The 26,138-nt window shown below is 48.9% G+C and overlaps 11 protein-coding genes across 11 annotated transcripts, besides 23 other annotated features; all 11 read left to right on the top strand.

Annotated features, from left to right (window-relative positions):
- Positions 1-124: 124 nt before the first annotated feature.
- Positions 125-1,372, top strand: Tb11.02.4380 (hypothetical protein, conserved; the record flags this gene model as incomplete). Its single annotated transcript, XM_823634.1, has 1 exon — positions 125-1,372. One exon carries the CDS (start codon positions 125-127, stop codon positions 1,370-1,372), a length of 1,248 nt encoding a protein of 415 aa, XP_828727.1.
- Positions 1,373-2,202: 830 nt separating this feature from the next.
- Tb11.02.4370 (hypothetical protein, conserved) lies at positions 2,203-2,748 on the top strand (the record flags this gene model as incomplete). Its single annotated transcript, XM_823633.1, has 1 exon — positions 2,203-2,748. The coding sequence occupies one exon, from the start codon at positions 2,203-2,205 to the stop codon at positions 2,746-2,748; it is 546 nt and encodes a 181-aa protein (XP_828726.1).
- A 391-nt stretch (positions 2,749-3,139) lies between these two features.
- On the top strand, positions 3,140-3,724 carry Tb11.02.4360 (40S ribosomal protein S21, putative; the record flags this gene model as incomplete). The annotated part of the gene is made up of 1 exon (XM_823632.1): positions 3,140-3,724. The coding sequence occupies one exon, from the start codon at positions 3,140-3,142 to the stop codon at positions 3,722-3,724; it is 585 nt and encodes a 194-aa protein (XP_828725.1).
- Positions 3,628-3,668: a microsatellite.
- A 271-nt stretch (positions 3,725-3,995) lies between the features above and the next one.
- On the top strand, positions 3,996-4,586 carry Tb11.02.4350 (40S ribosomal protein S21, putative; the record flags this gene model as incomplete). Its single annotated transcript, XM_823631.1, has 1 exon — positions 3,996-4,586. One exon carries the CDS (start codon positions 3,996-3,998, stop codon positions 4,584-4,586), a length of 591 nt encoding a protein of 196 aa, XP_828724.1.
- Positions 4,484-4,524: a microsatellite.
- Positions 4,587-5,063: 477 nt separating the features above from the next.
- On the top strand, positions 5,064-5,795 carry Tb11.02.4340 (hypothetical protein, conserved; the record flags this gene model as incomplete). Its single annotated transcript, XM_823630.1, has 1 exon — positions 5,064-5,795. One exon carries the CDS (start codon positions 5,064-5,066, stop codon positions 5,793-5,795), a length of 732 nt encoding a protein of 243 aa, XP_828723.1.
- Positions 5,796-6,006: 211 nt separating this feature from the next.
- On the top strand, positions 6,007-7,404 carry Tb11.02.4335 (hypothetical protein, conserved; the record flags this gene model as incomplete). The annotated part of the gene is made up of 1 exon (XM_823629.1): positions 6,007-7,404. The coding sequence occupies one exon, from the start codon at positions 6,007-6,009 to the stop codon at positions 7,402-7,404; it is 1,398 nt and encodes a 465-aa protein (XP_828722.1).
- Positions 7,405-8,681: 1,277 nt separating this feature from the next.
- Tb11.02.4330 (hypothetical protein, conserved) lies at positions 8,682-9,119 on the top strand (the record flags this gene model as incomplete). The annotated part of the gene is made up of 1 exon (XM_823628.1): positions 8,682-9,119. The coding sequence occupies one exon, from the start codon at positions 8,682-8,684 to the stop codon at positions 9,117-9,119; it is 438 nt and encodes a 145-aa protein (XP_828721.1).
- A 425-nt stretch (positions 9,120-9,544) lies between these two features.
- Positions 9,545-12,409, top strand: Tb11.02.4320 (hypothetical protein, conserved; the record flags this gene model as incomplete). The annotated part of the gene is made up of 1 exon (XM_823627.1): positions 9,545-12,409. One exon carries the CDS (start codon positions 9,545-9,547, stop codon positions 12,407-12,409), a length of 2,865 nt encoding a protein of 954 aa, XP_828720.1.
- Positions 12,410-13,422: 1,013 nt separating this feature from the next.
- Positions 13,423-14,610, top strand: Tb11.02.4310 (hypothetical protein, conserved; the record flags this gene model as incomplete). The annotated part of the gene is made up of 1 exon (XM_823626.1): positions 13,423-14,610. One exon carries the CDS (start codon positions 13,423-13,425, stop codon positions 14,608-14,610), a length of 1,188 nt encoding a protein of 395 aa, XP_828719.1.
- Positions 14,611-15,202: 592 nt separating this feature from the next.
- Positions 15,203-15,289: a sequence feature (A-rich).
- A 210-nt stretch (positions 15,290-15,499) lies between these two features.
- Positions 15,500-15,595: a sequence feature (T-rich).
- A 291-nt stretch (positions 15,596-15,886) lies between these two features.
- Positions 15,887-17,212, top strand: Tb11.02.4300 (hypothetical protein, conserved; the record flags this gene model as incomplete). Its single annotated transcript, XM_823625.1, has 1 exon — positions 15,887-17,212. The coding sequence occupies one exon, from the start codon at positions 15,887-15,889 to the stop codon at positions 17,210-17,212; it is 1,326 nt and encodes a 441-aa protein (XP_828718.1).
- Positions 16,727-16,759: a microsatellite.
- A 165-nt stretch (positions 17,213-17,377) lies between the features above and the next one.
- Positions 17,378-17,423: a microsatellite.
- A 365-nt stretch (positions 17,424-17,788) lies between these two features.
- Positions 17,789-17,812: a microsatellite.
- Positions 17,813-18,099: 287 nt separating this feature from the next.
- Positions 18,100-18,146: a microsatellite.
- Positions 18,147-18,201: 55 nt separating this feature from the next.
- Positions 18,202-18,334: a sequence feature (GA-rich).
- Positions 18,335-18,349: 15 nt separating this feature from the next.
- Positions 18,350-18,449: a sequence feature (CT-rich).
- A 116-nt stretch (positions 18,450-18,565) lies between these two features.
- Positions 18,566-18,611: a sequence feature (AT_rich).
- Positions 18,612-18,836: 225 nt separating this feature from the next.
- Positions 18,837-18,893: a microsatellite.
- A 129-nt stretch (positions 18,894-19,022) lies between these two features.
- Positions 19,023-19,153: a sequence feature (A-rich).
- Positions 19,154-19,533: 380 nt separating this feature from the next.
- Positions 19,534-19,556: a sequence feature (AT_rich).
- A 40-nt stretch (positions 19,557-19,596) lies between these two features.
- Positions 19,597-19,627: a sequence feature (CT-rich).
- Positions 19,628-19,654: a microsatellite.
- Positions 19,655-19,736: a sequence feature (CT-rich).
- A 55-nt stretch (positions 19,737-19,791) lies between these two features.
- Positions 19,792-19,811: a microsatellite.
- Positions 19,812-19,882: 71 nt separating this feature from the next.
- Positions 19,883-19,941: a sequence feature (CT-rich).
- Positions 19,942-19,978: 37 nt separating this feature from the next.
- Positions 19,979-20,151: a sequence feature (CT-rich).
- A 464-nt stretch (positions 20,152-20,615) lies between these two features.
- Positions 20,616-20,663: a sequence feature (CT-rich).
- Positions 20,664-21,173: 510 nt separating this feature from the next.
- Tb11.02.4290 (hypothetical protein, conserved) lies at positions 21,174-24,953 on the top strand (the record flags this gene model as incomplete). Its single annotated transcript, XM_823624.1, has 1 exon — positions 21,174-24,953. The coding sequence occupies one exon, from the start codon at positions 21,174-21,176 to the stop codon at positions 24,951-24,953; it is 3,780 nt and encodes a 1,259-aa protein (XP_828717.1).
- Positions 23,130-23,159: a microsatellite.
- A 456-nt stretch (positions 24,954-25,409) lies between the features above and the next one.
- Positions 25,410-25,441: a microsatellite.
- Positions 25,442-26,138: the final 697 nt, after the last annotated feature.

The following is a 26,138-nucleotide window of genomic DNA, read 5'->3' as shown; positions in this document are numbered from 1 at the left end:
GTTGTATCCTCATTTTCTTTTAGGTCCATCGCTCTCTTTTTTGCTGGTAAGTACGCAGCGGTGACGCAGGTACATCCGTTTCAAGGTGCATATCCACTATAAACTGTAGATTTTGGGAGTCAAAATGTTCGGTGGGTCTAAATCGGACTTGATAATGTCACCTCCGCCTCACCCCAAGGCGAACATGCTAGACCTTTACATGACACGTTACGATTATGACTACAATCGAGACATCGATCCGAGCGGCCAAGGAGAGAAAAAATCAAATTTCACCGTGAGCGGCGAAGTTCGGAACCGACCCATATTTCGAGCAGGAGCTCAAACCGGTGGCGAGGGAACAACTTACCGCTCCCACTACGTAAAACACGATGTAGAAGGGAAAGACTTCCGTGACATCCTGCAGTCGTGCTGCCGGGCAGGTGAGCCGGAAACCGCTTTTGTGCACGGGCGCTCAACTCATGTAATGGGGTGCTCAACTGGCGACGGAGTTCCCCCGAACACAACATACAAAACAGATTATGTTTATAATGGTCGGTCGATCGGTGGAGAACCACAACTGTACGCGGGCGCCAAGGCAACTGCTTTCAGCCCTAACTTACTGGCAATCCCTCCGACAGAGGAGGAATTGCGCAAGATGGCGGAAGTGGCCCCCAAAATAACATCCATCGAGTCGCTCGCACCGAAACCAAAGCCAAGTTTGGAGGGACTACCAGCAAATAAGGAAGATTTGTTGGCTTCGCGCCGCCCGCAATTAACAACAGGGGGGCATCCGACTGATTACTACTGCACTTCATGGGTGTATGGGGATAAAAGTCTTGTTTACCCGTCTCAACTTCCATGTGGACTTACAAACTCCCAGAACGGCCATCTAATAGGGACAATACAGAATAAGGCTGAACTGTTAGCCCTTCTTGCCGGTAGGAAGAAGGCGGCGGCCAAGGCTACTAATCCTATGCCCGATACAACGAATCCCATTGCGATCGATAAAGCGGCTCAGCCCTATTGTGGAGTAACCCGGCGACTCGAGAATGAAGGTCATGTGAAGATGAGCATGTATAAGAGCAACTACATCGATCAAGCGGTGCTTCCCGAGCTTCCAGACGCCGCGGTACAGGCCGGAAACCACGATCCGAACGACGAGAGTGACACCACCAACCGCCGTGCCGCAACGACAAACGCGGGAACGCTGACAAAGCGCATGCACAGGTTGGGTACACTTCGTAATTCACACGGATATGTGCACAAACAGAGGGCACTGGACTCGGATATTGATCTGCAAACCTGGAGGCGGATGAGGATAATCGAAAAGCGTATTGATGTTGATAAAGCCGATCCTCACCGCCACAAATTGAATCACCGCGCACATCAATGAACGCTGATCCCGCTCCCGCGGAGGGGAGAAACAAACATTAGTTAACACTATCCGCTTGTGTGGACGTGTGTGTGCCTTGAGGCTTTCACCGATCTGTTGTAGACGAGTCCGGCAAAGTTTTTGTATCGCATCACCGTTGTGCAACTGCCTGAGCGGTGTATCGATACGTGGTCTTGGGTATGGTGGCAAAGTTTGTGTGTTTGTGTGTGGTGAGGGCATCGTTTTATCTTGTTTTCTTATTTTGCTTTATTTTTGTCATGTAAATAGTTTGTTTTTGTGATTTATTTCCTGCCACTGACGCCTTTCGTGATACCTTCCGGTTTTCCGTATTCCCGTTGTGCTGCAGCCGCTTGTACCAGATGTATTACATATATAATGAAATATATATATTTTTGTGTTGGACGCGATATCTTCGCTGCGATGGCAGCGGCATACTGCAAGGAATGCAATAATGCGGTCGAGAAGAGGAGAAATTGTGTTGGGGGGAAGAATGAATGTGACTTCATCCGCCTTTGCGTTTTTTCATATTCACCCTTGCACATGTGGCCTATTTTCCTGTCAAATGTTATCATCGGCGGGGCATTCCGTCTTTGTTTTCCTTTCTTATTCCCTCACGTTAGTTCTTCGTGTTCTGCGTTGCGGTCTCTCACTGTGTACCTGTCAAAGCGTTCTGTGTCTTCGAGGAGAGAGGGTGGGAAGGGGCACATGCGGCCAAATCAACAGAAAAAATATTTATGCTTGCAGCTTCATGTATAAAAATCTTTACGCCTTGCCCGTTGTTTCCTTATTCTCGCCACTGGTTGTCAAGTAAATAGTTGTGCCTCGTCACAATGACGACTTTAGAAAAGCGGATCGAAGAAGCGAGTGGCCTTATCTACCGTGCCCGCGCAGAGGAAACTCCTGATGGAAACCCACTTGTGGCCGCAAGGAATTACATTGCCGCAATGGAGATCATCACGAATATATGCAAAGATGTTAGCCCAGAAAGTGACAATGATAAAGATCGCTTTTTTCTTTTTCAAGTAAGACAACGAATGGAGGTGTACCAAAAGCGAGTACAACTACTACTGTCTGTAGCTGCGGAGATGGGCTTAGACGACATACCGGAGCACGTCGGCAATACGGTTCTTGACTCGCCACCACACGCTGGTGACAGAACTGGTGCTGCTGATTTCGAGAACCCGGCAGTCCCTTCAACAGCACCGACGTCAGTCCCACCCCCCGCGTGCGCCGACGGTTTCGGGGAAAATGTTCCCCCCTTGGAGTATTTTTTTTCTCAACAACCGCAGGCGCCCACCAGACCACACCCAGAGGAAACGGAATCGGTTGAAGCCCTTCTCGGGCAGTTCTCATTCGATGAGGTCAAGAAAGAGTGAGCTTTATTCCACAAGGCAAAAACCACAGGGGTGAAAGGGATACGTGTTTCCTTCACCTCGTTGCTTTCGTGAAACAACGTTAGCGGGAACTTATGATATCGCTATGTTCGTCATCGTTTTCCCCGTGCAGGCGTCGGTTCCCGACTTCCCACAACTGAGTTCCATCGAGGAACTATGTCCATTTGCACAACTCGCGACACCTCCTCTCCTACGTATTCTGGTTTTGGGAACAAGTTGTTGCGAGTGTTTCATTATTACCCACAACTGAAATTTACTCATAGTTGCTTCACTTACCGCGAGACTCTTTGCCAGAGTTAGTGCACTTGGTCAATATACTGTAACACTGTCCCGTATTTTTCATCCTTTTAAGACGCTTTTTTCACACTTCGCCATGGCGACCATCGGGACCTACAATGAGGAAGGCGTGAACGTGGACCTGTACATTCCGCGCAAATGCCACGCGACGAACAGCCTCATTACCTCGTTCGATCACTCTGCTGTGCAGATTGCCATTGCAAATGTCGATCCGAACGGTGTGATTGATGGTACGACGACTACGCTTTGCATCGCTGGTTACCTTCGCTGCCAGGGTGAGTCGGATCATGCCATCAATCACCTAGCAATCGCTAAGGGTATTGTCCGCATCAAGACTGGCAAGAAACCTCGCGCCAAGAAAACCAAGAACCTGAAGGTTGCCTCAGGTGCCCGCACTCAGCAGAAGGGTGGCCGTAACGCGGCTGGTCAAACTAAGGGTGCTGCCCAGCGTGGAGCTGCACAGAAGCCCACTGGCCGTCCACAGCAGGCACAACGACAGGGAGGGAGGCCCGCCAGAACTGAGGAGGGCAACCGTCAACGCCAGGGTCAACAGAGGCAGAAACCGCAGCAGCAACAACAACAACGGCAGCAGCAGCAGCAGCAGCGCGGCGGTGACAGGAGGGCACCTCAGCAGAGCGGTAGGCGCGGCCCTCGCTCTTAGACTGTTGATTTGAGGCTGGAGCGCGTTTGACTTATCGGAACTTTGTCGAAGTCGTGTGGAAGGAGGTTTTTCTCTTTTTTTTCTTAATGCATATTTTAGTTAGCAGTGCCGCGTGTTTCATTAGCAGTTGAAAGATCCGGTGAAGTTTTTGTGGTGTCTCCCCTTCAAGCTTCCTCTTCAACGGCCCCCTTTTTCTCTTCTCTCCTTCTGCTTTTCGCGTGCGTTTCTTTTCAAAAGGTGACATACTCTCCTCCGCTCAAGCACGACCACTATGGCGACCATCGGGACCTACAATGAGGAAGGCGTGAACGTGGACCTGTACATTCCGCGCAAATGCCACGCGACGAACAGCCTCATTACCTCGTTCGATCACTCTGCTGTGCAGATTGCCATTGCAAATGTCGATCCGAACGGTGTGATTGATGGTACGACGACTACGCTTTGCATCGCTGGTTACCTTCGCTGCCAGGGTGAGTCGGATCATGCCATCAATCACCTAGCAATCGCTAAGGGTATTGTCCGCATCAAGACTGGCAAGAAACCTCGCGCCAAGAAAACCAAGAACCTGAAGGTTGCCTCAGGTGCCCGCACTCAGCAGAAGGGTGGCCGTAACGCGGCTGGTCAAACTAAGGGTGCTGCCCAGCGTGGAGCTGCACAGAAGCCCACTGGCCGTCCACAGCAGGCACAACGACAGGGAGGGAGGCCCGCCAGAACTGAGGAGGGCAACCGTCAACGCCAGGGTCAACAGAGGCAGAAACCGCAGCAGCAACAACAACAACGGCAGCAGCAGCAGCAGCAGCGCGGCGGTGACAGGAGGGCACCTCAGGGTCGTAGCGGGAAAGCTGCACCTCAACGGAAGTGATGCTTTTTAGGTTGGACCTGAACCATCATTTATTTGAGGTTTCCCAAAGGATCACCCCTTTGTGCATATCTTCACATCTTTTCTGTGGCGCTCTCGCCATGTCTATTTGGCAAGGGCAAAACAGCGGGATGCGAAACGCCGGGGGGAGACCAATAAGGAGAGCGATGCCCACCAAACAGATAAAATTTTTTCTCTCGGCTTAATTTCTTCTGGCAACAGCATTTTATTTTCACTTTATATCTACCTGCCAAGGCGTCGTACTCCGCAGTCCATCTCACTTCACTTAGACGGTAAGGTGGACCCGGACATCAGTACGAGAGACGAACGCTGCATTCGCCTGCACGGGCTGCAAAACACTCATTATCACTGTTCAACTTCTTTTTTTCTTCCTTTTCCCTTTCCTTCTCTGTTCTTTTGTTCTTGCGGCCAACGGGCTATTGCTTTTTTCTTTAGGAGGGCCTCTGATTCCCCCGTGCAATGTCTGCTAATGCTTGGCGGCCTCTGAATGCAGCGTCGAAGCATTCCCAGTTTTCCATGGATCTCTTTGACCAATGGCGAGCGGAGCAGAGGGAGGCGATTGCAGATCGGGGGAGTGACCCCGATCCCGCTGTTGAGGAGGCGCACAATAACTTCATGCTGAGACAGAACCTTAACGCATATATTTGTTACAAGCAACTCGATGAATACACAGCGTGCCTCGAGAAGCATAATCTGATAGAACATGGTGATGATCGCCGTGAAATTAACACGAGGAACAGCATAAACGAAAAGAAATGCCGCGCTACGCACAATGCCTACGTAGGGTGCATGGGGTCGCGGCTTAACCATGAAACTTTGCTACAAAATGCTGCACTCCACTCCAGTTGTGCTTCGCACCACGTGTCCCTCATGGAATGCTACAATACAAACCGGGAGGTTGAGACAAGTACGGAAGTGCCCCAATGTGTGCCATTTTATCGCCGCTTGATACGGTGTGGTCTGAATCACCTATGGAATGACTATTGGCGTGCACTGACGAACTTCGGAGAGGCGGAGGACTATCACTTGTACGAGCTTTCTAGGGATGAGAACAAGAAGCAGGAGTTTTTACGTGCCATTACTTCTTCTGTGGAGGAACAGCGGAATTACCTTCGCACCCGGCGGGAACAGGAGAAGGGTTATTTTCTTTCAAATCCAAGTGATCAAGTTAAGGGCGACACGAAGGGTTAGTGGTGCGCGTTGTTGCACAGTTTCGTCCATTGTGAGCGATGTGTGCAAGTGCACATTTACTTTTGTGGGGTTAATGCGATTCTCATTTACTGTGCTTATATTGTGTGTGTGTGACCTTTGATTTATTCGTGTTATGTACTGTCTTTTGTCAACCTTCTTTATGTTCGTTGAAGCAATTCTTCATTAAAGGGGAAGTTCCTCGTGGAAGGCAATGGAGATTGCTATAGTTGCTGCACATAACCTGAAGGCACTTGCGGACCTGGGCGGTTTGAGTGCAACAGTATCCCAGCCAACAAAGTGCCTGGAGGAGACTCCTTCGGGTTTGTTACCGATGCGTGTCCGAAGTTCCTCAGTGAGTGGTTACAAACGGTGCCGTCTTGTGGCTCGCTTCCTATCTAGAAGCACGGAGAACGGTTGCTCACTTCCCTCTCAGAACTTCAACTCTACAGGTGGAGGGAATCGATGTGGGATGGCAAATCTTCCTCTCGTTTGCCTCCTTCCACTTGGTAGGGATCCCAGGGAGAACAGTGGAGTAATACAGTTTGAAGGGGAGCTGCTGGGTTCATTTCTCTCGCGTCGGCACTGTGTCGTGCAACTCGCTGGTCGAGAACCGCTGCGTGGTTCACCGGACGCGGGGTTGTGGTGTGCTCTTAGCGTCCGTGATTGTGGAAGTAAAAATGGAACATTTGTGAACGGCAAGCGCTTGGCAACTGGGGATACATCACCTTCAGTACTCTTCGATCCCTCCTCTGGAACATCGTGGAAGCAGCCGCTTCTTACGATAGAGTTTGGCCCTGGCTCTAAACTGGGTGCGGAAGAGTCGCTTTCGAGTGATCAACTACTTTTACGTTTCCACGTATTCGCACGCTGCCTATGTGAAGGGGAACACATTCAACGCATCCAGCAGTTTTTGTGTTGTCTCCCAACTGCAATGGATTACCTGCCGACACCGCCGTTCGTTTCTTCCCCTTGCAGTTTGGCGGAAAGTGCCAACACGGAGGCGAAGGGTGAGGGTGAGGCCTCGAGTATGGGCTCTCCCGCTGTCGCCCCATTGAAAGACAACGGTGATGTCAATACGCGTGCTGTAGGATCCGCGGAACGTGCTTCGAATACCGATAAACCTGTGGTCAACATTCATTGTTCCCCAAGTGGTACATCTGGAAAGGTCACCCGATCACAGTCACCGATAGTTATAAAGAGGAGGAGAGTCGGAGGTGGCAGCCTTGCGTCAAGCCAAAGGGCGAGATTTGATGGGAATTCAGCGGCTTGCAGTGGTGAGGGTGGACGGAGTCGAGGCATGAAAGGGGGCGGTGAACGCGCTTTGCCATCACGTACTCCATCCCATGGAGAGGCACCCGATGCTTTAAAGCGGGATTCTGTCAAAAGGGAACCCACTCGGACCTCATTGGAGGGTTGGGACGACATTTTCCTTTCCGCTGATGTGAACGAGCAGGACGTTGTGTTGCCTAGGAGTGGCACAGCAAGGTCTGGCCAACTGGTACCGGATAACGGAAGCTGTGGGATAGCTGACTTCTTTTTCCCCTTCGAACTGCCGGGACTGACGGCAGTGAAGAAAGGCATAAAACGGAAACGTGCGGCTGGCAGGTGAGGCTCCCTTGAGGAGTTTGAGCGTTGAGCATGGTAGGTGACGAAACCCTCTTTTAAAGGGACTAACAATAATGCCTCTGGTTTCATCAACCTCTTCTGTGTCAGGAATATGATGATGGCGAGGGTATAGTGGCTCCATGTCATCCGTTCCTCATATTCGCTTTTATTTTTGCGCGCTCCCACGCTGAATGTTCTGAGGGGGAGGTTGTGGATGGGAGGAAGAAGGACTGGAGTGTTGGAGTTGTGCCTGCAAAAGGTTTTGCCCATTGGGTGGTGGTACCACTGGTGAGTCTGTCGGTACGTCCAAGTTTAAAAGTATTGGGAGTGCGGTACACAATGCATTGGTACCGGTTGTAGTGTGTTAAATAGTTTTTTTTAAACCTTGAAGGTATTTCACATGGGTACCGAATGCCTGAGTGGGGTTCCCTTTCATAGCTCTTGCATGCTTGGATGGTTTTCCAACGGCGGCGAGAGTCGTGAACCAGGTGTGGCAATGTATGCAGCAAACGTTCGTGCGTTTTGGTACGCGTGCAGGGAGAAAGTTGTGTGTACGTGTGGTGCGGGGTTGTCTCGTAGATGTGCGTCGTTGGGAGTTACCTCTCCAATCCCCCGCCTCTTGGTGATTGCCCGGACATGCGGAAGCGAACGTGTGGGGCGAGGTGTAAATTCTAAATGTGTTGGATTTGAGTTTGTTCAATATTTCCGTCGGGGGTAAGTCGTGTTGCTACAACAACAGCAGTGCACTACGTGTGCACGTGGAACTGGAGGCCCGTTCACTCTTTTTCATTTCTTTTTTAAAGTTTTCCCGTGCAAAGCGTACTTGCATCTCAGTGTTTGCTACCTTTTTAGTGAAGGGTTCCTTGACTATTCTCTCATGCGGATTGCTGTGTGTACCACTTCGACACTGATACGACAAAACACTCGTGGAGGAGAGTGTTTCATTGGATAGTTCCAAATCTTCTCAATGTTGTCTGCCAGTGCTCAACACCCTGTTCTTTCCTTATTGCCACCCGTCTCTATCGAATTCTACCCCTCCTTCATTCAACTCTTGCTATTATAAACTCCACCACGCGAAGTGTGACGTGACAACCTATTAAGCACCCAGTGGGTGAGTTATCGCATTTTTGTTGTGTTCAGAGTAGAACGGTTGGAGTTTCATACCTGAAGTGGTGATCCACCGCTGGGGTACTCGTGTGTGTGTGTGTGTCACGTGTGCGGGCATATCTAAGTTTGCTTGTAAACACATAGTTCGTAGGAGAGTTACAAGTTTTTAGTTCCATGAGCCTCAAGGACTGTGGTGTGATGTCGCAGTGGGAAGGGGAGTGGCCGTGGCTCAGGCACAGCGTATCATCGGTGAGAAAGTACGTGTGGGCGGCTGCTGCTTATCTCGGTCCGGCACTGAATGTCTCAGGTCACGTAGCAACCGCTAAGCTCTACGCCGAGCAAGCCGACCGCTTCGTCGCCGTGCCCGTATCGGCGGTGGGTGAAACGGTGCGTACGAAGCAGTGGGTTATTCCCTCTTTAGGCATCGGTGCGGCAAGCGCATTCATTACAGCGAAGAGCGCGTCGTGGGGGACTTACCGCGCGATGCGTAACGGCGGCGTTACTGCTGTTGCACTGACGGTGTTGCTGTTTCCTCGTGAAATAATTTCTTGGGCAGATGCCTCACTACCTTTTAGGGTGCAACATCCGAAGGCAGACATCGAGGATGATTGAGAGTTACGCCTCGCTTAGTGCCGTATATTTTTTCCCCCTTTTTACTCCAAACTTACTACTGTGTAGGGGGATGTATAAAGGGGAGAGGTGCACCGGTGGTGAGGGCTCTAGTAGAGAAGATAAATTGGATGAAAACAAGCCATGCTCCTCCTTTTCCCATTTGTTCTCCCGTGCACTGAATTAGCCCACGTCGACTTTTTTTTTTCTCGTGCGTACCTTAGATACTAGCCGTTTTGTCCTTTACCTCCCGTTCTTGCGTTATCTTGTTTTTCTCTTTTTCCCCTCTTTCGGTGACCGCCAGGAAACTCCAAGTAGTAGGAGAGTTCATTCGTAACGAGGCGTGTGTCGGTCCAGAGGAATTGTACCGCTTCGTCATCACTAACTTCTAAGTGAGTGTGTAGATTAGATTGCAGACATCTTTACCGATGTCTCTAGTAGGAGACGTACTTCAACGAGTGCGAGTGCATGCTGCCCAGCGTCGCCTGCGTCTCAATGACTTCTTCACCGATTTCGACAAGTTGAACTCTGGCCGTATCACAGCAGGGCAGTTGCGTCGGGCACTTGCCGTTAATAACATACCGGTCAGCGATGAAGAGTTTGATGCAATTACCGATGCCTTTGCAGCTCCATACACTCATGGGGGCTCAGGCGAAGTGACACCACGTGGTGCCGGGTCTCTTGTGAGTTATACGAACTTCCTTCAGGCGCTGCAGGCAGAGGAACCGCCTCCGGAGTTGCTCACCACGTTGAAGCGCAAGCCAAATTCGCTGTCGGATGCAGAGGAGGCGCAGTTGCGCGCCGCCATGCAATCGATCCGTGATATCTCTCGGGTGCGCGGGCTCCAGTTGCGTAAATGCTTTGAAGATTTTGACCATTTCCGAAGCGGTAAGGTATCGGCCTCGGTGTTTCGTCGCTGCATTCCGTTTGAAGGACTGCGTGAGGAGGTAATTAAGCTATTCATTAAGAAGTATAAGAATGAGGACGGGGATGTTTTGTACTCTGCATGGTGCAATGACATCGAGGATAAGCCCCAAGAAATGAGTCAACATTCGCCCACCGCTGCTCCACTGAAGAACTTTTTGCGGAGCCGAAGCGGCTTTCACACCGTTGATGGTTTGCTGCGCATGTTGCGAGAACAATTCTCTATGTATCACTTGCGCTGTGACGATTACCTGCGTGACTATGATCACTTCAAGACGGGCTTTGTCACTGCACCCCAGTTTGAGTCTGCCCTCGGCCAGCTCCGCCTTGTTGACGCAAAACTTACTGCGGAGAACATAGCGATGCTCACGCGAGCGTATGCCGATGAATCAACCTTGGTTGAAAAGCCAGGAATGGATGAGAATCCTTTCGTGCGTGTGAATTATGTTCAGTTCCTTGCTGACACCAACCCGCGGCACACGGAGGCTGACGGCGGTTCAGCGAACTATTTGGCACAAACAAGGGCGCCCGGGCAGTTCATCGATGCAACGAATCAACAAGAGCAGCAACAGACGGAGGCGGTGTTGCGGAAGGTGCGGCAGATTATTCGTTCTAACCGTATTCATCTGGTTCCAACTATGCATGATTTCGACCGCGCACGGAAGGGTATCTACGAGCACCGCACATGCACTGCTTCCCGCTTTATTCGCTCGCTGGCAACTCACAAAATTTTTCTGAAGCCGGAAGAGATCGAGCTTCTCGTGAGGCGGTATTCCATTCGCGCTCCCGACGGCGGCCCCGCCGATGAGGTAAATTACTTCCAGTTCGTCATGGACGTAGATGAAGTGAAATGGGACACGGGGGCGTCGCGGATTTTAAACTCTTCTGCTATGGCAGAGCTGCAAAAGAGTGTTGAGCTGTCGCGGCCACTTCCTGCCGACACGGTAGTGAATGTGTTGGTGAAGATTGCAATGCAGGCGGAGGAACGTCACCTGCGTGTGAGTGAGTTCTTCTTTGACTTTGATCCGCTTCGCGGCGGGACTGTGCAAACGGACAAGTTCATAGTTGCTCTCGGTATCGCCGGTGTGAAGTTGCATCCCAGTGAGGCGGACCTGCTGAAGAAGGAATACGCCTCCACAAAGGTGCGGGATCACGTTGACACGAACCGCTTCATCGCTGATATCGGGCAGGTAGCGCCGTCGGCTGTGCCTTCCGTTTCCACCAGATATGATTTTACTGCATCCCGTAGTGCAAAGGGCGAGGCGGCTATTACGCTAAAGGAAACGATCCAGAACCCCGATGATAAGCTTACTGCTGCTGAACTTGAGGAGCTTGGACGACTGCGTGCTCGACTTTCCCACGACGTGAGCTCACACCAGGCTCTCCTGCTACCCTTCTTTGCAGACTTTGACCGGTTCCACCGGGCGAAGATTACCCGAACAAACTTCCAGCAGGGACTTGCCCGCCATCGCTTTGCCCTGACGGCAGCGGAGATTGATCTACTGTCTCGTTACTACGCGGCGGCGGATGACAAGGAGTCCATCGAATACAGGCGTTTTGTTGGGGACATTGGCCTAGGCGAGTTGGCTGTAGGTGAATTTCAAAAGACTATCAACGGCAACGGTGCAACCTTCACAGCGTCACTTCCAGCATCCACATGCGCCGGCAGCACACAACGAAACGTTGGGGATGAGGAAAAGTTTCTGGATGAGGTGCTGCTGAAGATCTGTTACTTTCTTCAAGAGCGCAAACCGAGACTCGCGGAGTTTTTCCCAGACGGTGATGAATTGCGGCACCGGCATGTAACAAACTCACGATTTAGGCACTGCTTGTCTATTCTCGGTATCGAGCTTACGGAGGAGGAACTGAGGGTGCTCGAAATCTCTTTTGCTCATCCGGAGATGGAAAATCATGTGGACTACCCCACCTTCCTGGCAGTGGTGACACATATGTTGCAAAACATTACACGGCGGATGGGGCCACAGCAACGGAACGACAGTGGAAGCGCCACAACCTTTGCTGCTTACGCGGCCGCTGGGAATTCCGAAAATCTTCCCCACATTGCAGCCGCCCCACCGGCGGAAAAGGCGACAGAAGAAGGTGATAAATCTTTCCATGCATCTGTGATGGATAGGGTGCGCCGTACCCTCGCCTCTCGGCGATCCGTCTCGCTTCCTGCGTTCAGGCAATACGACAGGGCTCGTAAGGGGTTTGTAAAGGAGGGACAATTTTTTGCAACGCTTATGTCTCTCGGTGTACAGCTGAGTCCTGCACAGGCAGATGTGCTTCGCAAAACCTACAGCATAGGAGGTGGGGAGATGGGTTACGTTCATTTTTCAGCTGCGGTTGATGATCCGCGTTTTGAATAATTGTTTAACGTCACCGCCTTTCGTTATGGGGGCGCCCCTGAAGGAGGGAGGGAGGAGGAGGTTTTGCCTTTTGGAAGGCAGGAATGGAAAGGAGGCGGAGGAGTGGGGAATAAATTTGGTGTAGTCGTAGCACCTTGAGGGATCTGGTTGTTCTTTTTACTGTTGCGTTGTGTTTTCCTTTTCTTTTTTTTATTTTCAACCAAAATAACTCCTCCCTTGATCACAGGTGCGCTGGTGGTACCGTGTAGTTAGCGTACGGCTTTTTCGAATGTAACCTCAAATGTATTCTGCCATTATTGTTATTGTTGTTAACACTTGGTTTTGTTCACCATGCCGAACTGCGGAACTACCATTACTGAGAAACACTGTCTATGTTACAATGCGTGCAGCGCAACTAGAGGTGCAGCAGGATGTACACTGAATTTGAATGTATATGCTTAAGCAGCGGAAAGGCCTACTAGAGGTAAGCCCATGGCGCCTACCAAAAAGAAAAACAAAAAAAAGGAACAGCTAAACTAGAGAGAAGAGCGTGGAAAAGAGGTGAGGAGGAAGGGAGGGGGGGGGGTGGATGCGGCGAGAGATGCGGAACGGTGAGGGAAGGAAGAAAAGAAGACGCATATATAAAATAAATGTGAAGTTGTAGTGGTGGCTCTGGCATCTTCCCTTCTCGCTTTGTTGTGATATTCTCTCTTCACCCCGTTTTTAACCTCCTCACCTTACGTAATTCGTGTTTTTTCGTTCTCAGCCCCTCCGCTAGGTCGTCCTTTTTTTCTTTTTTTTTGAAACCCGAGACGGTTCCCTGTAAGTATGAAACCACGCATATTGCCTCATGCTCTTACATTACCCTTCGCTTCATTACTAATGTAATCTTTCAGATAATCCGAAAGGGATTAAACTCAGGGACAAAAAAGGTGAGCCTGCGCGAAGGGTTCGACTATATACAAGGATATTTATAGAGGGAGAGCGAAGGAAAGTCGTTTCTCCCATAGGTGATTCTTTTTTTTTTAGTTGTGATGGGTTCGAGTGATGGTACTTCTCTTTCCCCAACAGTTGTGTTGCGGGTGCAATATTCTCTGTACCTCTTCGTGGGAATCGTTGCGACCATGTTGTTGCGCGGCTTTCTTACACTGCTGAGCCATCTCCCACTTATTAAGAAAGGCTGTGAGTACGCTGGCAAAGGGGACGCAAACTTTTGTGTGGGTGAAGTTCTTGCCTATCGCGTCAGTTTCTCTCTTTCTTTGTTCTTCTTCTTGCACCTTCTTTCTGTCTCGGACCTTACGTGTTGCATCGACACCGAGTCACGTGTGGAGTTTCAGAGGCGGTTCTTCTTCGCCAAGACCATATTACTTGGCCTGTTATTTCTTGCGACAATGTGGGTACCAAATACATTCTTTGCATATTATGCGTACACCTGCGTCTTTGCTTCAGGACTCTTCCTGCTAATAAATGTGGTGTTCCTCATCGACTTTAGCTATCAGTGGACTGAGGAGTGGGGGGAGAGGATGGAGCAAAACAGCAAATGGTTGTGGTATCTGCTGATAGTTGCCGTGCTGAGTTACATAGCTGGCATTGCAATTGCTGCTATGTCCTTTGTGGTGTTTGTCCCAAATGTGAACTGCAATTACAACGCTTTCGCGATTTTGAGCGTGCTTATCAGTGCTGTGGTTTACACGGTGCTGTCGATTTATTTACCGCATGGTTCGATAGTATCAAGCGGAATTGTCTTTGCCTACACGGCTGGTGTCATGTTCGTTACACTCCGCATGGGCGACGATGCCAACTGTAACACAATTGCTATACCACCTAATGAGGCCGGTTCATTGAAGCAAATAATTATTGGTAGTATTGTGAGCGGTTTCACGCTTGTGTATAGCGTTGTTTCCACAGGGGGTAGCAGCAAAGGGTTCGGTCATGTTGGGGATGATGATGTTGAGGAGGATCCCGAGGAGAGCGGCCACCTCAGCAGTTACATGTTTTTCTACACCGTAATGATGCTCGGTTCCATGTACTTGGCGATGCTTTCAACGGGTTGGCATGTAAGTGGCATGGGTGAGGACAAAATGAAAAGCAGTATTAACATCGCCTACTGGGTGCGAAGCGGCACGGTATGGTCAGCTGTACTGTTGTACTTGTGGTCGTTGCTGGCACCATATTACTGCTGCAGGGATCGTGATTTCGGTATTGCTGTGGACGATTGGTAAAACTTGATTGGGTAGAGAAGGGTCTGTTTCCTTTCTTTCTTTCTTCCTTTTCCTTTTTCAATTGTGTGTGTGCGTGTTTTGTTTCTTTTTCTTTGACTACTGAATACTTGTGACATGGGTGGCGTGCTTGTTACGAGAAATCGTATATTGGTGACTGTGATTCAAGTGCGACGAAGTAAAGGGAGTTTGATGTTGTGGGAAGAAATAATGGAGGCGGAGATATGAGTGGTTGATGTTGCACACACATACATACATATATATATTAGTATTGTAGAGGTTTAGTGTAACGTCTTTTTATCCCCTCAGTAATTCCCATTTGTTGTTATTATCACTATTATTGGCGATGTTATGCTGTAAAAGTGTTTCCTTCCCACCCCTAAAGACCGCTTCGTATGTGCTTAATTTATAACTTTTCCTACTAAACAGCTTCATCGCCTTTTCATGCACCACCGTCTGTTTGCCAGCGTGTTTTTTTTTTGCGTTTGCTTCCTTCCCCCTCTTTCTTACAGTGTGCGGAATCTTGTATGGGATTCTCCTTATGTGCAGTGACTTGTGCGGTGAAGTTATTTGTTATTAATGATCGGATGAGCCATTTTTTTTTGTGTGTATTTTTTTATCTATTTTTTTTTCGTTTTCATTCCGCTACTTTTGTTTTTCTTATTCGTTCTTTCATCTTTCTGTCCGAAACGTTGCACTTGGCAAAAACAATTGTAACGCCAATAAATTTTACCAGTAGGAGAATTTTTTTAAAGGAAAAAAAACTAAAAGGAAAAAAAAGAGAAAAAGGAGAGGACAAATAGTAAGAACTCTTTAACACACACTCACTAAAAACAAAATTAAAAGAATAAAAGAAGGAAAGGTACTGTTTACATAATAACTTGAGTAAGCTAAAGGAGAGAGAACAGGAGAAAACAAAATACAAACAAACAAATACAAAAAAAAAGAAGAGAAAAATAAGCATTAACAAGGAAAAAGAGAGAAATAACTCAGAAGCCTCCCAACAAAATATCAGCCAATAAAGTATTTAAACTAAGTCCAGATCGTAAAGGGAAGACCAAACAAGGGAGAAAAGAAGGTGAAGTCATAGCAAACATACCGGCGGCGAATCGAAAGTAGACACAAAGTTCACGGTATTCAAAGGACAGGAAGAGGAAAAGTGTAATAAAACAAACGACAGGAGAGGGGAGGAAGAAACTAAGATAAATAAAATAAGTATCAGAAGAACTGAAAGTAAGTTAAGGAAATTACTGGAGGTAGAGAAGAAGAGTATACAAGTATGCCTCCAAAAAACAATCCGAAACAACACGCCAATGTGAACGGCAACCACAAGCTGGACAGCCGCCCCAGCAACGAGACCGGCCGGCCGAAGCGCGAGGAAAACAAAGCGGATGATGTCGTGGTTCCCGCTGGCCCAACAATTAAGGCACAGATCACAAATGCATCAAAGACCTCATCCGGGAAAACTTTTCTGGAGGCGCTACGCACCAACGTGACGAAGCAAACTGTCCGCGTGGAAAAGCCACGTACGCCCGAGCCGCCGGAGGTAGCGGTGCCGGAACCCGAAGTTCCTGTAGCGGAGGAACCTACCGTAGAAGCTGTAGTCGCACCGGTGGAGATTCCCCCCACACCGGTAGAAGAATCTCCTGTAGTGGAAAAGCAACCTACTCCGACACCCAAGCCCCAACAACCTCCTAAACCACAGCCTACCGTCACACTACCGGAGAGCAACGGTAACTTTAGTTGGGCAAACGATGATGACTACACTTTTTCCAGCGACATAACCCCGCAACACCCTGTGGTACCCCCACAGGCCAAACCAGTAACCTACATTGTAACATACCCAGCTGAAGTCGTTGAGGCACACTCGAAGGGACCCCGTGTAGTGTTTGAGGCACCGGCTAGTCACCAGCGAATTGACTCCGCGATGGCTGAGTTGGAAAAGGGACGCGCTAACCTTTACAATGAGCGTCATTTGTTTGAAGAGTGCCGCAAACAGCGGGAAATTGAGATGAATGAAAAGCATGCTCGCCTGCTCGCCCAAGAACGGCAGCTGAACGACCAAAGTGATGGTCTTCAGAGGGAACGCAGCAGGCTGGTGGAGCAGCAGCAGCAATTGCAGCAGCAACAACAACAGCAACAACAACAACAAATGATACAGCAGCAACCCGCACCGCTCCGCCAGGCTCCCAGTTCACTTCCAGTGACCTCGCAAACCCAACTACCACCACCACCGCAACCTCCGCAGCATGTTGGCAACAACTACACGTATCAAACGGGAACGCAAGACGGCATGCCGTGGGGCGGCCGCGGGCGTAACGACCATTGGACTCCCAACGCTGGCGTAATGGTGCCGCCGTATGATCACAATCATTACTACAGTGGTGGTCATTACCTAATGCAGCGCAATCAGAATTTTGGCGACCGCGGAGTGGATGTCCCTCCTCACATGGGTCGCGGGAATGCGATGAGGGGTGGTCCACATATGGGAGGTTTTTCGGCTGGCCGCCCGATGGGAGGCGCCGATGGTGGCGTCAATCAGATGTTTGGGCAACGTAACTCTGGTGGATATATGGGAGGGCCCGCTCTCCCTAATAGGTGGTAGATGAGCATATGACGCAGCGACCACCGATTGTTGGGTGTGTGTCAAGAAAGAGTTCTCTAGTGAGTGAAGGAATAGTTGCGGATGTGTGGAATATGAAGGGAAAGATGAGCTGTTGTGGATGGGTGAAGGAAAACAGTAAATGACAAGATACGTGGGGAGTGTTCATGCGTGTGTGTGTGTGTGTGTGTGTGTGTGTGTGTGTGTGTGTGTGCAGGTGTATACCCGTAATTGAAGGTATACCAAACGCATGGTCTCAAGTACTCCGTATCAGTCAACTGCCGATTGCACCAGTTGTTCACAAGTGTGTGATCGCTTTAGGAACTCCTCTGGACGGGGTCTGCTACTGCGACCTTCAATGTCCCATGCTTTTTCTCGCCCTAAGTTTATTTTTATGCAGTACGACTTAGGACAGTTGTTGGGGTGATGGGGACCTCCGGGTTGCCATGCTTTCCATTTATTATTATTTTTTTTTCTGCATCCGAGAGACACTCCTCCCCAACGACTTCGAAACGTGAATGAAGAAGGAGGCTGAAGTTTCCCCTTCGTTGCGTCTAATTTCGTGAGAGGCAAGGTAAGTAACAATAATAATAATAATAATAAACGTGAAATCCAAACAAGCTAAGAAATAGGTGAGCGGGGGAAATACCCGTACAAGATAGATGAGGAGGTGGGTGGTTGAGGTTGGCGGATAAGTGTGCAGAGAAAATTGCGTGAACGCGTGTGGTCACGCGTTTTTTTTTGTGTGTGTGGCGTGTATGAGCGAACCGAGCCGAAGAATAAAACAACGAGTAATACTTCTTTGCAGCCCTCGCTTTTTTCTCTTTTTTTTTCTCTTTGTAGAGCTTTTACTCCGTCCGCATCATCATTATATTGGCACCAATATGTACTGTTGTTGCTATTGTTATTGTTATTGTTGTTGTTATTTGTGTTATTGGCGATCGATGTTTTGGTGGCACCCTCATCCTGTAGCGATTTCCCCCTTCAGCAACTCCTTTACTTCTTCCCTTCCTCACCGTTGTTTTCTTTTTCTTTTTTCCCTTTCCATTTGTTACTTCTTGTGTTTATACTTTTATTTTTTTTTCCCCCTCTACCCCTACCTTTCCTCCTTCTTTGTTTTTTCCTGTAATGTGTATGTACGAAAAGGAGAGTGAGGAGATGGAAGAGTTAGTGAGGAAGTGAAGTAGGAAAGAATACAAAGGAAAAAGAAAAGGGAAAGGAAAAGGGAAGGGGAAGGAAACTGAGATGAAGGATAGGTATTGGGAGGTGTGCAGCAGCCGCAGCGGAGAATAAGCAAGCAAACAAGCAGGGTAGTGCAAAGGGAAGGAAGATAGGAATTTTTACTTGGGAAGGAAGAAAAATAAAATAAAATTTATACATTTATATATATATATTTATATATGCAAATGCAAAATGAGCGCAATGCATGGTGCACATGTCTATCTTTGTTTCCACATCTCCCCTCCTTTTTTTTCTCCACACCACAACGGAAAGTTACAAAAAAGGTGAGGCTCCGTCTTCCCCCCTCCCCCCCCCACTTGTTGATTTTATTTATTTTCTATCACCTCTCTTTCTCTTTCTTCCCTCTATCTTTGTTTTTTTTGTTTTGTCATACACACGGAGGCCGATTGTTATTATTATTATTATTTATACCATCACCATTACTACTACTATTATTATTATTTTACATTTTGTGCGGCTCGGGAGGTGTGGAGAAAAGAGGGATGAGGAAAGAGGGAATATGTGAGAGAGACAAGAGTAAGACCTTAGGGATCTCAAAGAGCTGCTGGTTTCCGTTTGTCCGTTCGTTCGCTTCCTTTCCCTTTCTTTTTCGTTTTTTTTTTGTTTTCACCATGTTTTCTCCTTCTTTTTTTTCTTTTTTTCGTCGTCTTGAATAATTTCTTTTGTTTGTGTGTGTGTGTGCTTTTTTTTTTCTCTCTCTCTCACATCACCTGTTACCTTTACCTCCTCCCACTGTTTTAGCCCCTTTCACCGCCCTGTTAAAAACTAAAACAAAAATCATCCACCATCTTCATAATAATACTATATAAATAAGTGGACCGTTGCCTACCTGTGTTTTTCTTTCTCTGTTTCACATCTTCCTTAAAATCTTCAAGTGTCCCTTCAATTTTTTTTGTTCTTTACATTATTTGCTTAACTGCCACTTTCACGTCCCGTATCCCTTCATCCTTACCGTCACGTCACCGCTACCACCGGCATTTAAAAAAAAAAAAGAGAGAGAAAAGAGAGAGAGAGGAAGGCGAATGATGAAGTGAAACATCACACGAAGAGGCTGAATAAGATACATATTTGTGTGCTTATTCATAATATATATTTATATATTTATGTTTGTACTTATGTGTGTGTGTGGAGGAAAGTAAGAAATAAAGGAAAGGGGGAGGGAGAGAGAGGTGGAAGGTGTGTGTGTGTATGTGTATGTGTATGGAGGGGAGGGGAGGGGAAATGGATTAAGAAGGAGAGAGGCGAAGTAAGTGAATGAGACATACAAAAGGAAAAGGAGAGAGGGCGCTTGAGGCAGCAATGTGTAAGTGTTCTTCTTTATTTTTATTGTTTTGTACACGATATATATATATATATATATGCTCATGCGTGTTTGTATGAGTGTGAAAGGGGAAGCGGTGTGATTTAGTGGTTACGTGGGTGAAGGAGGAGGAGAAAAAGGAAGAGAGAGAGGAAGAGGAAGAGGGAGAGAGAGAGAGAGAGACGGAGAGCGTGACCAGAGCGAAGTTCTTGTAAAGGGAGGGGAATAAAAAAAATTAAAGAAAGCAAAAAAAAAAGCAAGGAAAAACACAAAACGAGTGAAAGCTGATGCAGAAGGAATGGCAGTATGCAGGAAAATAAGGAAGAGGGTGAAGAAGAAGAAGAGATGGCAAAGGAATGGAAGGAAGTGGAGGAGCAAAAAGGAGGGAAAGAAAGAAAGAGTGCAACAACCTTTTCCTCATAAATGGAAATGTGGATGCATCTTCTTCTTTCAACTTGGAGATGATCGCTCTTTTCTTTTCCGTATTTCTCATTGAGTTTTCATTTTTCACTTTCCTTTTTTTTTACTTTTACCTGTTTTACGCAGCCCAACCTTCTTTTATGCATTTTATGCGGATGTTTTATATCCTGGACCTACCTCACCGCTGATGAAAAGTTTAACTGAGTATGCACTACTGTGGGCAAAGAAAAAAAAAGAATGCTACAATTATCTTACTTTTTCTTCTCTCTTCTTTTACCCCTTCTTGTCTGCGCAACATACTTGAATATATTCATCTGTTTCCTCGCGCACGTACTTAGTAATCCAGCGAAACCACCATTATTACAAGTGAGGACTGCCAAAGCGAAGGTGAGTTTTCACGTTTATTTCTAAGGTAGGCAAGCGGTGTATCTGACTGTGTGTGACGAGAGAGAGAGAGAGACGAGAGTGACGGAGAAAATAAAGGAAGAGAGAACACAGAAGGGTGCATTCGGAAATTAATTAAGAGAAAAGAGGAAAGTGACAAATAGGAGGGGGAAAAAGTAAAGGAGAGGGGATAGTGAAAAGAAAAGGTGTCGCTAAGCGGAAGGAATTCAAGTGGAGAAGTGCACCAGCTGGCGCGAGTGAAGGGAGAGGGAAAGGAAAAGGGAAGAAATCTTAGAAATCCAAATAACCCCTGCGGAAGAGGGAGTCTTCACTGTGGAAGGTGGCAGGAGGACAGTGGCAAGTGAGCCAACGTATTTGCAGAAAAGGAAGGGGTGAAAGCAGACGAGAACAGGAGCAGGAGGAGTGCAATACCTGTGGAAGCAAGAACGTGTTAATACAGCCGTTCCCGCCGAACAATAGCAAGGGAGAGAGGGGAGGGGGATCATACACCATATACACACGTGCATAAAAAGAATAATTCTCAAATTGAACGAGTGCTCTTCGCCCCCCCCCCCCCGCCACTCGCATCGCAGCGCACACCCGTCGGTAGGGGCCCTTATGGAGTCCGTGCCGCGCAATGGGAAAACCACCTGCGGTGGGGACGTTTCCCACTTGGGGGCGCGCATGGGCAATTACTCACAGCCGAAACCCGCGGTGACGGATAAAAAGGGACGACCTCTGAATAAGGATACCAGCGAGGATTGTGGCTCTAGTGGCCCCACTACCTCATGTGATGCCAATACAGCATATGCACTTAACTTACTGCGCGGGGGCAAAGGAAGTTCGCTGCGGGGAGTATCGACCCACTCTGCGGGCTGCCAGAGTGAGAGTGGTGCCTCGTCAGTTGTTAGCTCAACGGAACACGTTCAAAATAATAAGGTGAGCTCCCTTCCGAGTAAAAAGCGGCGCAGGGGTATTGTTGGCCCAGTTCCAGCCACAGCGGCCTCTGCACATCCGGGGGACTTCTCACCTCGCACTTCCAGTGGAAGCGAAGAGAAAAGTAGCAACAGGGGCAGCGTTGCCACGTCTGCTTCCAACCAAGAGGCCACTTGTGCCGCGAACCCAAGCGGGATCGATTCTTCGCGGTGTAACTCGAAGAGGGCAGCAGTAGAATACGCGAGCCTGAAGGGAACGTTTATTGCGGGAAAGTTTGAAGCGGGAAGTTGCACGAATGTGTCCCTCATTCACTCTGTTGATCGGGAGGTCGACGAAGAGACACGGGCCTCACTAGAAAACACGGGTGGGGTGGAAGCCACCGAGAATGGCGGTTCTCACACCCTGGAGATGATAGTGAACTCGGCCTCGTCGTGTACAAATGGCTTGGTGGTACCTAAAGGGGATCATTGCCCCATTCTTACTTCAGACCTTCCATTTCATGCACGCAGGGGGGGCGAAGGCGACGTGTCTCTTCCGCCATACCTTTTGCTCACTGAAAGGGACCTCAAGGTGTGCTGCCAATCCTTTACCGCAAGGGACCAATCTGCCGACGATGGGGATGAAGATGGGGACGTGCTTTACGCAGGGAGCAGCGAGAGTGGCGGCGATTCTCAGCTTTCGTATCTCGACGATACCGATGAGCACAGCGCAATTGTTAACAAGTTGGCGCCGCTAAGCGCAAGCACACTGCGACCGGCAGCGAAGTACTGGGGAGTTGGAGGGGAAGAATATGGGGAAGATGCCTGTCGCGTGGGCATTGCGAGCAGGATTTGCTCTCTCACTGTTTCAATTTGCCTAGCCACATCAGATCGCATGGACCAACGCGGGTTCGCATCGTCGTCGTCCGAACCACCAAACAGCAACCAACGGCGAGGCAAATGTAATGTGAGTGTCAACACCGCATCCCTTGAGAGCGGCAGGGAAGGAAGCATCGCAGGTGGGAGTGGCAACAATGCTAACGGCGTAACCACGTCCTCAGGAATTCGTGAAGAGGAGCGGATGGAGAAGCTATTATATCTGAGGAGGCAAATTAAATCGTTGGGAGGCAAGAAGTTGGAATATTTCTCACATGCCTTCGGCTACAAGGATTGCGACTGCCAGAAAGATGTCGTTTGCATGGCGGCTTCCGCCCTCGCCGTCTTCATGTATTTTTCCCCGCTTCCCTTGCCCCTGTTGGAGGATATCTGCCGAGAGCTTTCCATTTCCACCGATTGTGCAGGGAAGGAACCCCTTGACTTCAATGTGAGGGCTGAGTGCCTTGCGGAAAAAATAAGCAGTCACTTCTACCCTATGTGCCGCGGCTTTCCTCCCGTTACTAAGTGCCCGTTGATGCCACAGATGCAGATTCACGAACATGCTCCTGGCCGCTACACCTGTACTGTTGACAATGCTGAACTTCTGGAGGAGCTACCGCTACATCGCCTGATAAGCAACCAATTCAGCTGCAAAAAAATAAGATGGCAAGCTATATTAATGCTATGTGACAATGAGCTGACTTTCCACGTGTGGCATCGTCATAGTGGTCCTCTGCGTGCCCGTATGGTGATTCGGTCGCAGGACCCAAAGAGGAAGCGGAGGAACAACAAAAACAACAACAACAACAACAACGGCAGTGAGGGGAATGGAGAGGATTTATCAAGTCAAAATGCCCTCAAGGAACGTCCGGTACTGTTCCTGGAAAAGGAAGTAGAGGCTGCGCCAGGTGAGCTGGTTGGTTACGACAACTTTGTTCAGCTCACCGTCGCCTTGCGCAGCCAGGCCAATGCACAGCGTGACTACAGACTCTACAATTCCGCAGAAGACCGCCTCACATTCCAGTTTGCCCTTAACTTGCTTAACCTCGATGGAACTCCCTTTGCTGACAGCGGAAGTAAAAAGACCACCAGCAACACCAACAGCGGAAAGGGTGTCTCGGGTTCACATCAAGTAAACTCGGCAGAACTGACGGGAACCTCGGCAGCGGAGGGGAAACGCCGAAAGGAGGTAGAGAAGGCCGTTCAAAAGCTTGAAAAACTCGAAACTCAGGAACGTGAGGCTCTCAATAAAATGTGTGTCAACGCTCACCGCCAGCTGATGGATGACTACAACAGGGGTTGTCAGAAGGCCGTACAGAAGAAGAAAGAACGTGAACGTAAGGCGCTTCTTGCAAAGGTTGGACCCAACCCGGAACTGCAGCGCGAGTTGAACTCATTAACTCAAACGGTTGCCGCCAATCGCACCCAAGTTGCAAAACTGTCAAAAGAAAAGGCCAAAGAGGAAGAAAATGTGCAGAGACTCCAGAATCAAATTGAGGAGGACAACCGCAAGCTAGAGGAGCTCCGACGCCAATTCAAAAGTTTGTGTGAAACTTTGTCGCGCATTGAGAAAGACAAGAAGGCCCTGGTGGAACGCAAAAAGGAGTGGGAAGGGTTTGGGCAACATCGAGGTGCAGACATGCCGGTGGCTCTGAACATACCGGGGCTGACGGCAACGCGCCACGACAAGCTGGCTATCGACGATGTCCAGTCCTTTCTTGTGTTCGCAGCAACGAAGGATTCGGCTCTGGACGCATCCGCGGGCACGCCTCCCTCTACCAACCTCACACCCCAACTCCATCCTGCTGAACAAGGAACAACGGGGACACGTGCAGTTAGCCCAGTTGGCGTAACCGGCAGTTCCATAAACGGTGCGGGGGTGTCCGTTCCGTTGCCGCGATCGGCGGGCACGGTGGGTGGGGGTAGCAGCTTTGCGCCCCCCGCGACAGGTTGTCTTGCCATGGATCTATCGTGGGAATTATACTCGAAGCGTCCGCCGTTTACTACGATGCTGGCAAATAACAACGGCGGAAATGCTCTCGGCTCTCTGGCAGTCACTTGTGATGCATCCTCACCTCCGCCTTCACAGCGGCACCAACACCCGATTGATATTTCACAACTCACGTGCGAGGTTAGTGACGATGCACCCATTACAGACAGGAGTAGCCCCACAAGCAACGGTGGATTTACCGTCACAGCAGTTTTTGGTGCCCCCGATTCCACGTCACGTTTTTCGCTTGACGCCAATGCCGCCCCGTATACCCCAACACCCCCAATATCAGCGCAGCCGGCAAGCGGCGCGGTGCCACACGCTGGTTTCACACCTAATGGTGTACCGAGTGATCCACTGCTACGTTTGTCACCTCAGACCAGCTCCCCTTCTGTTCCCTATTCTGGGAGCAGTTCGATGACTGCAGGTTGCGCCTTCCCCGAGAAACCGCGCTACACATATGTATCAACACCCATAGCGAATCTCAGCACCTCACCGGGTATTGGTTTATTTGGCATCAAGTCATTTGGGCCTTCAAGTATTGGTGGTGAGCCGTCTGAAACTCAGTCACGCAGTGAGGAAGGGTTGAGATTCCCCACTGCGCAGTGGTCTTTTTGACACCACATCATTTGGGCTGCTGAATACCGGAAGCGAAGCGAGTTGCCTCAAGTTCAGTCATGCGATGAAAGAGCGTTAAGCTTTCCAACCACAAGACGGTACTAGTCAAATATCGATGACTGGGTGGGTAAGTGAAGACGTAATAATCGAGGAACGACGCCGCGAGGTTCCGTGTATGTGTGTGTGTGCTTGGGGTCTGCTCTTACTTATGTATTCACCCGTTATAATTATTGTTATTTCGCGACTGCCCTCCATTCAGGTCTCATCAGCAGGAAAAGTGACAAAAGAGAAACCCAAAGGAGTTCATGAAGGTGGGTGAAGGTAAAGGAAGAGGACGAAAGGCTGTAGAAAGGAAGCGGATACGATGCTGTGAGTTTCATAGACTTTAAGAACCCCCAAAAGATATTGCGAGGTGAGGAGCGAATATGCCGCAAGACATAAAGCGAAGGAATGGCATATATGTGTGTGTGCGCGTGTGTGTTTGTGTGGGGAAGGTAACATAAGTTTTGGAGTTTTGTAGTATATTTTCACCATGCCTTTTCTCATTTTTCTTTGTGCTTTTTTGTGTCGCCTCGGAGCGGGGAGCAAGCGATACCGCGCCAGCCCATAAGGAAAACAGAGTTACTCCGGGGCTCCACAACAAGTATGCACACAATCATACGAAAGCGTGCGCGCACACGTATGCATACATATACAAATGTATTGGAATGAGAGAGGTTTAGCATTTGTGTGGGGTTGGTGTATGTCAATGAGACCAATGCTTTCGTGTGGGAATTAGTGGGATGAAACATTAAAATGTGAAGGAAGCAAATCGAACAGTGGAGGTTGCTAACAGGCAAACGAGAGCATAAAGATGAAGAATTATGTCGGGGAGGAAGATGAAACAAGGAGCGGAGGGGGGACGTGTGTTTTTTGTTTCCATCCCTATGATGAGCCACGTCACTCAGTCCAGTGTTTTTGCTGCTGTTACCCCTTTTTACCCCGTCTTTTTTGTTTCAAAAAAAAAAAACTTTTACATGTTTCAGTCATGGGTCTACGGGCTGGGGATTCATTTGCCCCTTTACTTCCGTCACCCCGAATAATGGATAAGATCGAGTCTTTCGTGCAATACCATATTATTATTAATGATCTTCCTGTCAGCGCGTTGGGCGGATGGTCGCCTCGTAATAAAAGTGAATGTATTCG

This window comes from Trypanosoma brucei, assembly GCF_000002445.2.
Source record: "Trypanosoma brucei brucei TREU927 chromosome 11 chr11_scaffold01 genomic scaffold, whole genome shotgun sequence".
Lineage (NCBI taxonomy): Eukaryota > Euglenozoa > Kinetoplastea > Trypanosomatida > Trypanosomatidae > Trypanosoma > Trypanosoma brucei.
Note: the sequence above shows the minus strand (reverse complement) of the source record. Positions and strands in the feature narration are given on the sequence as shown.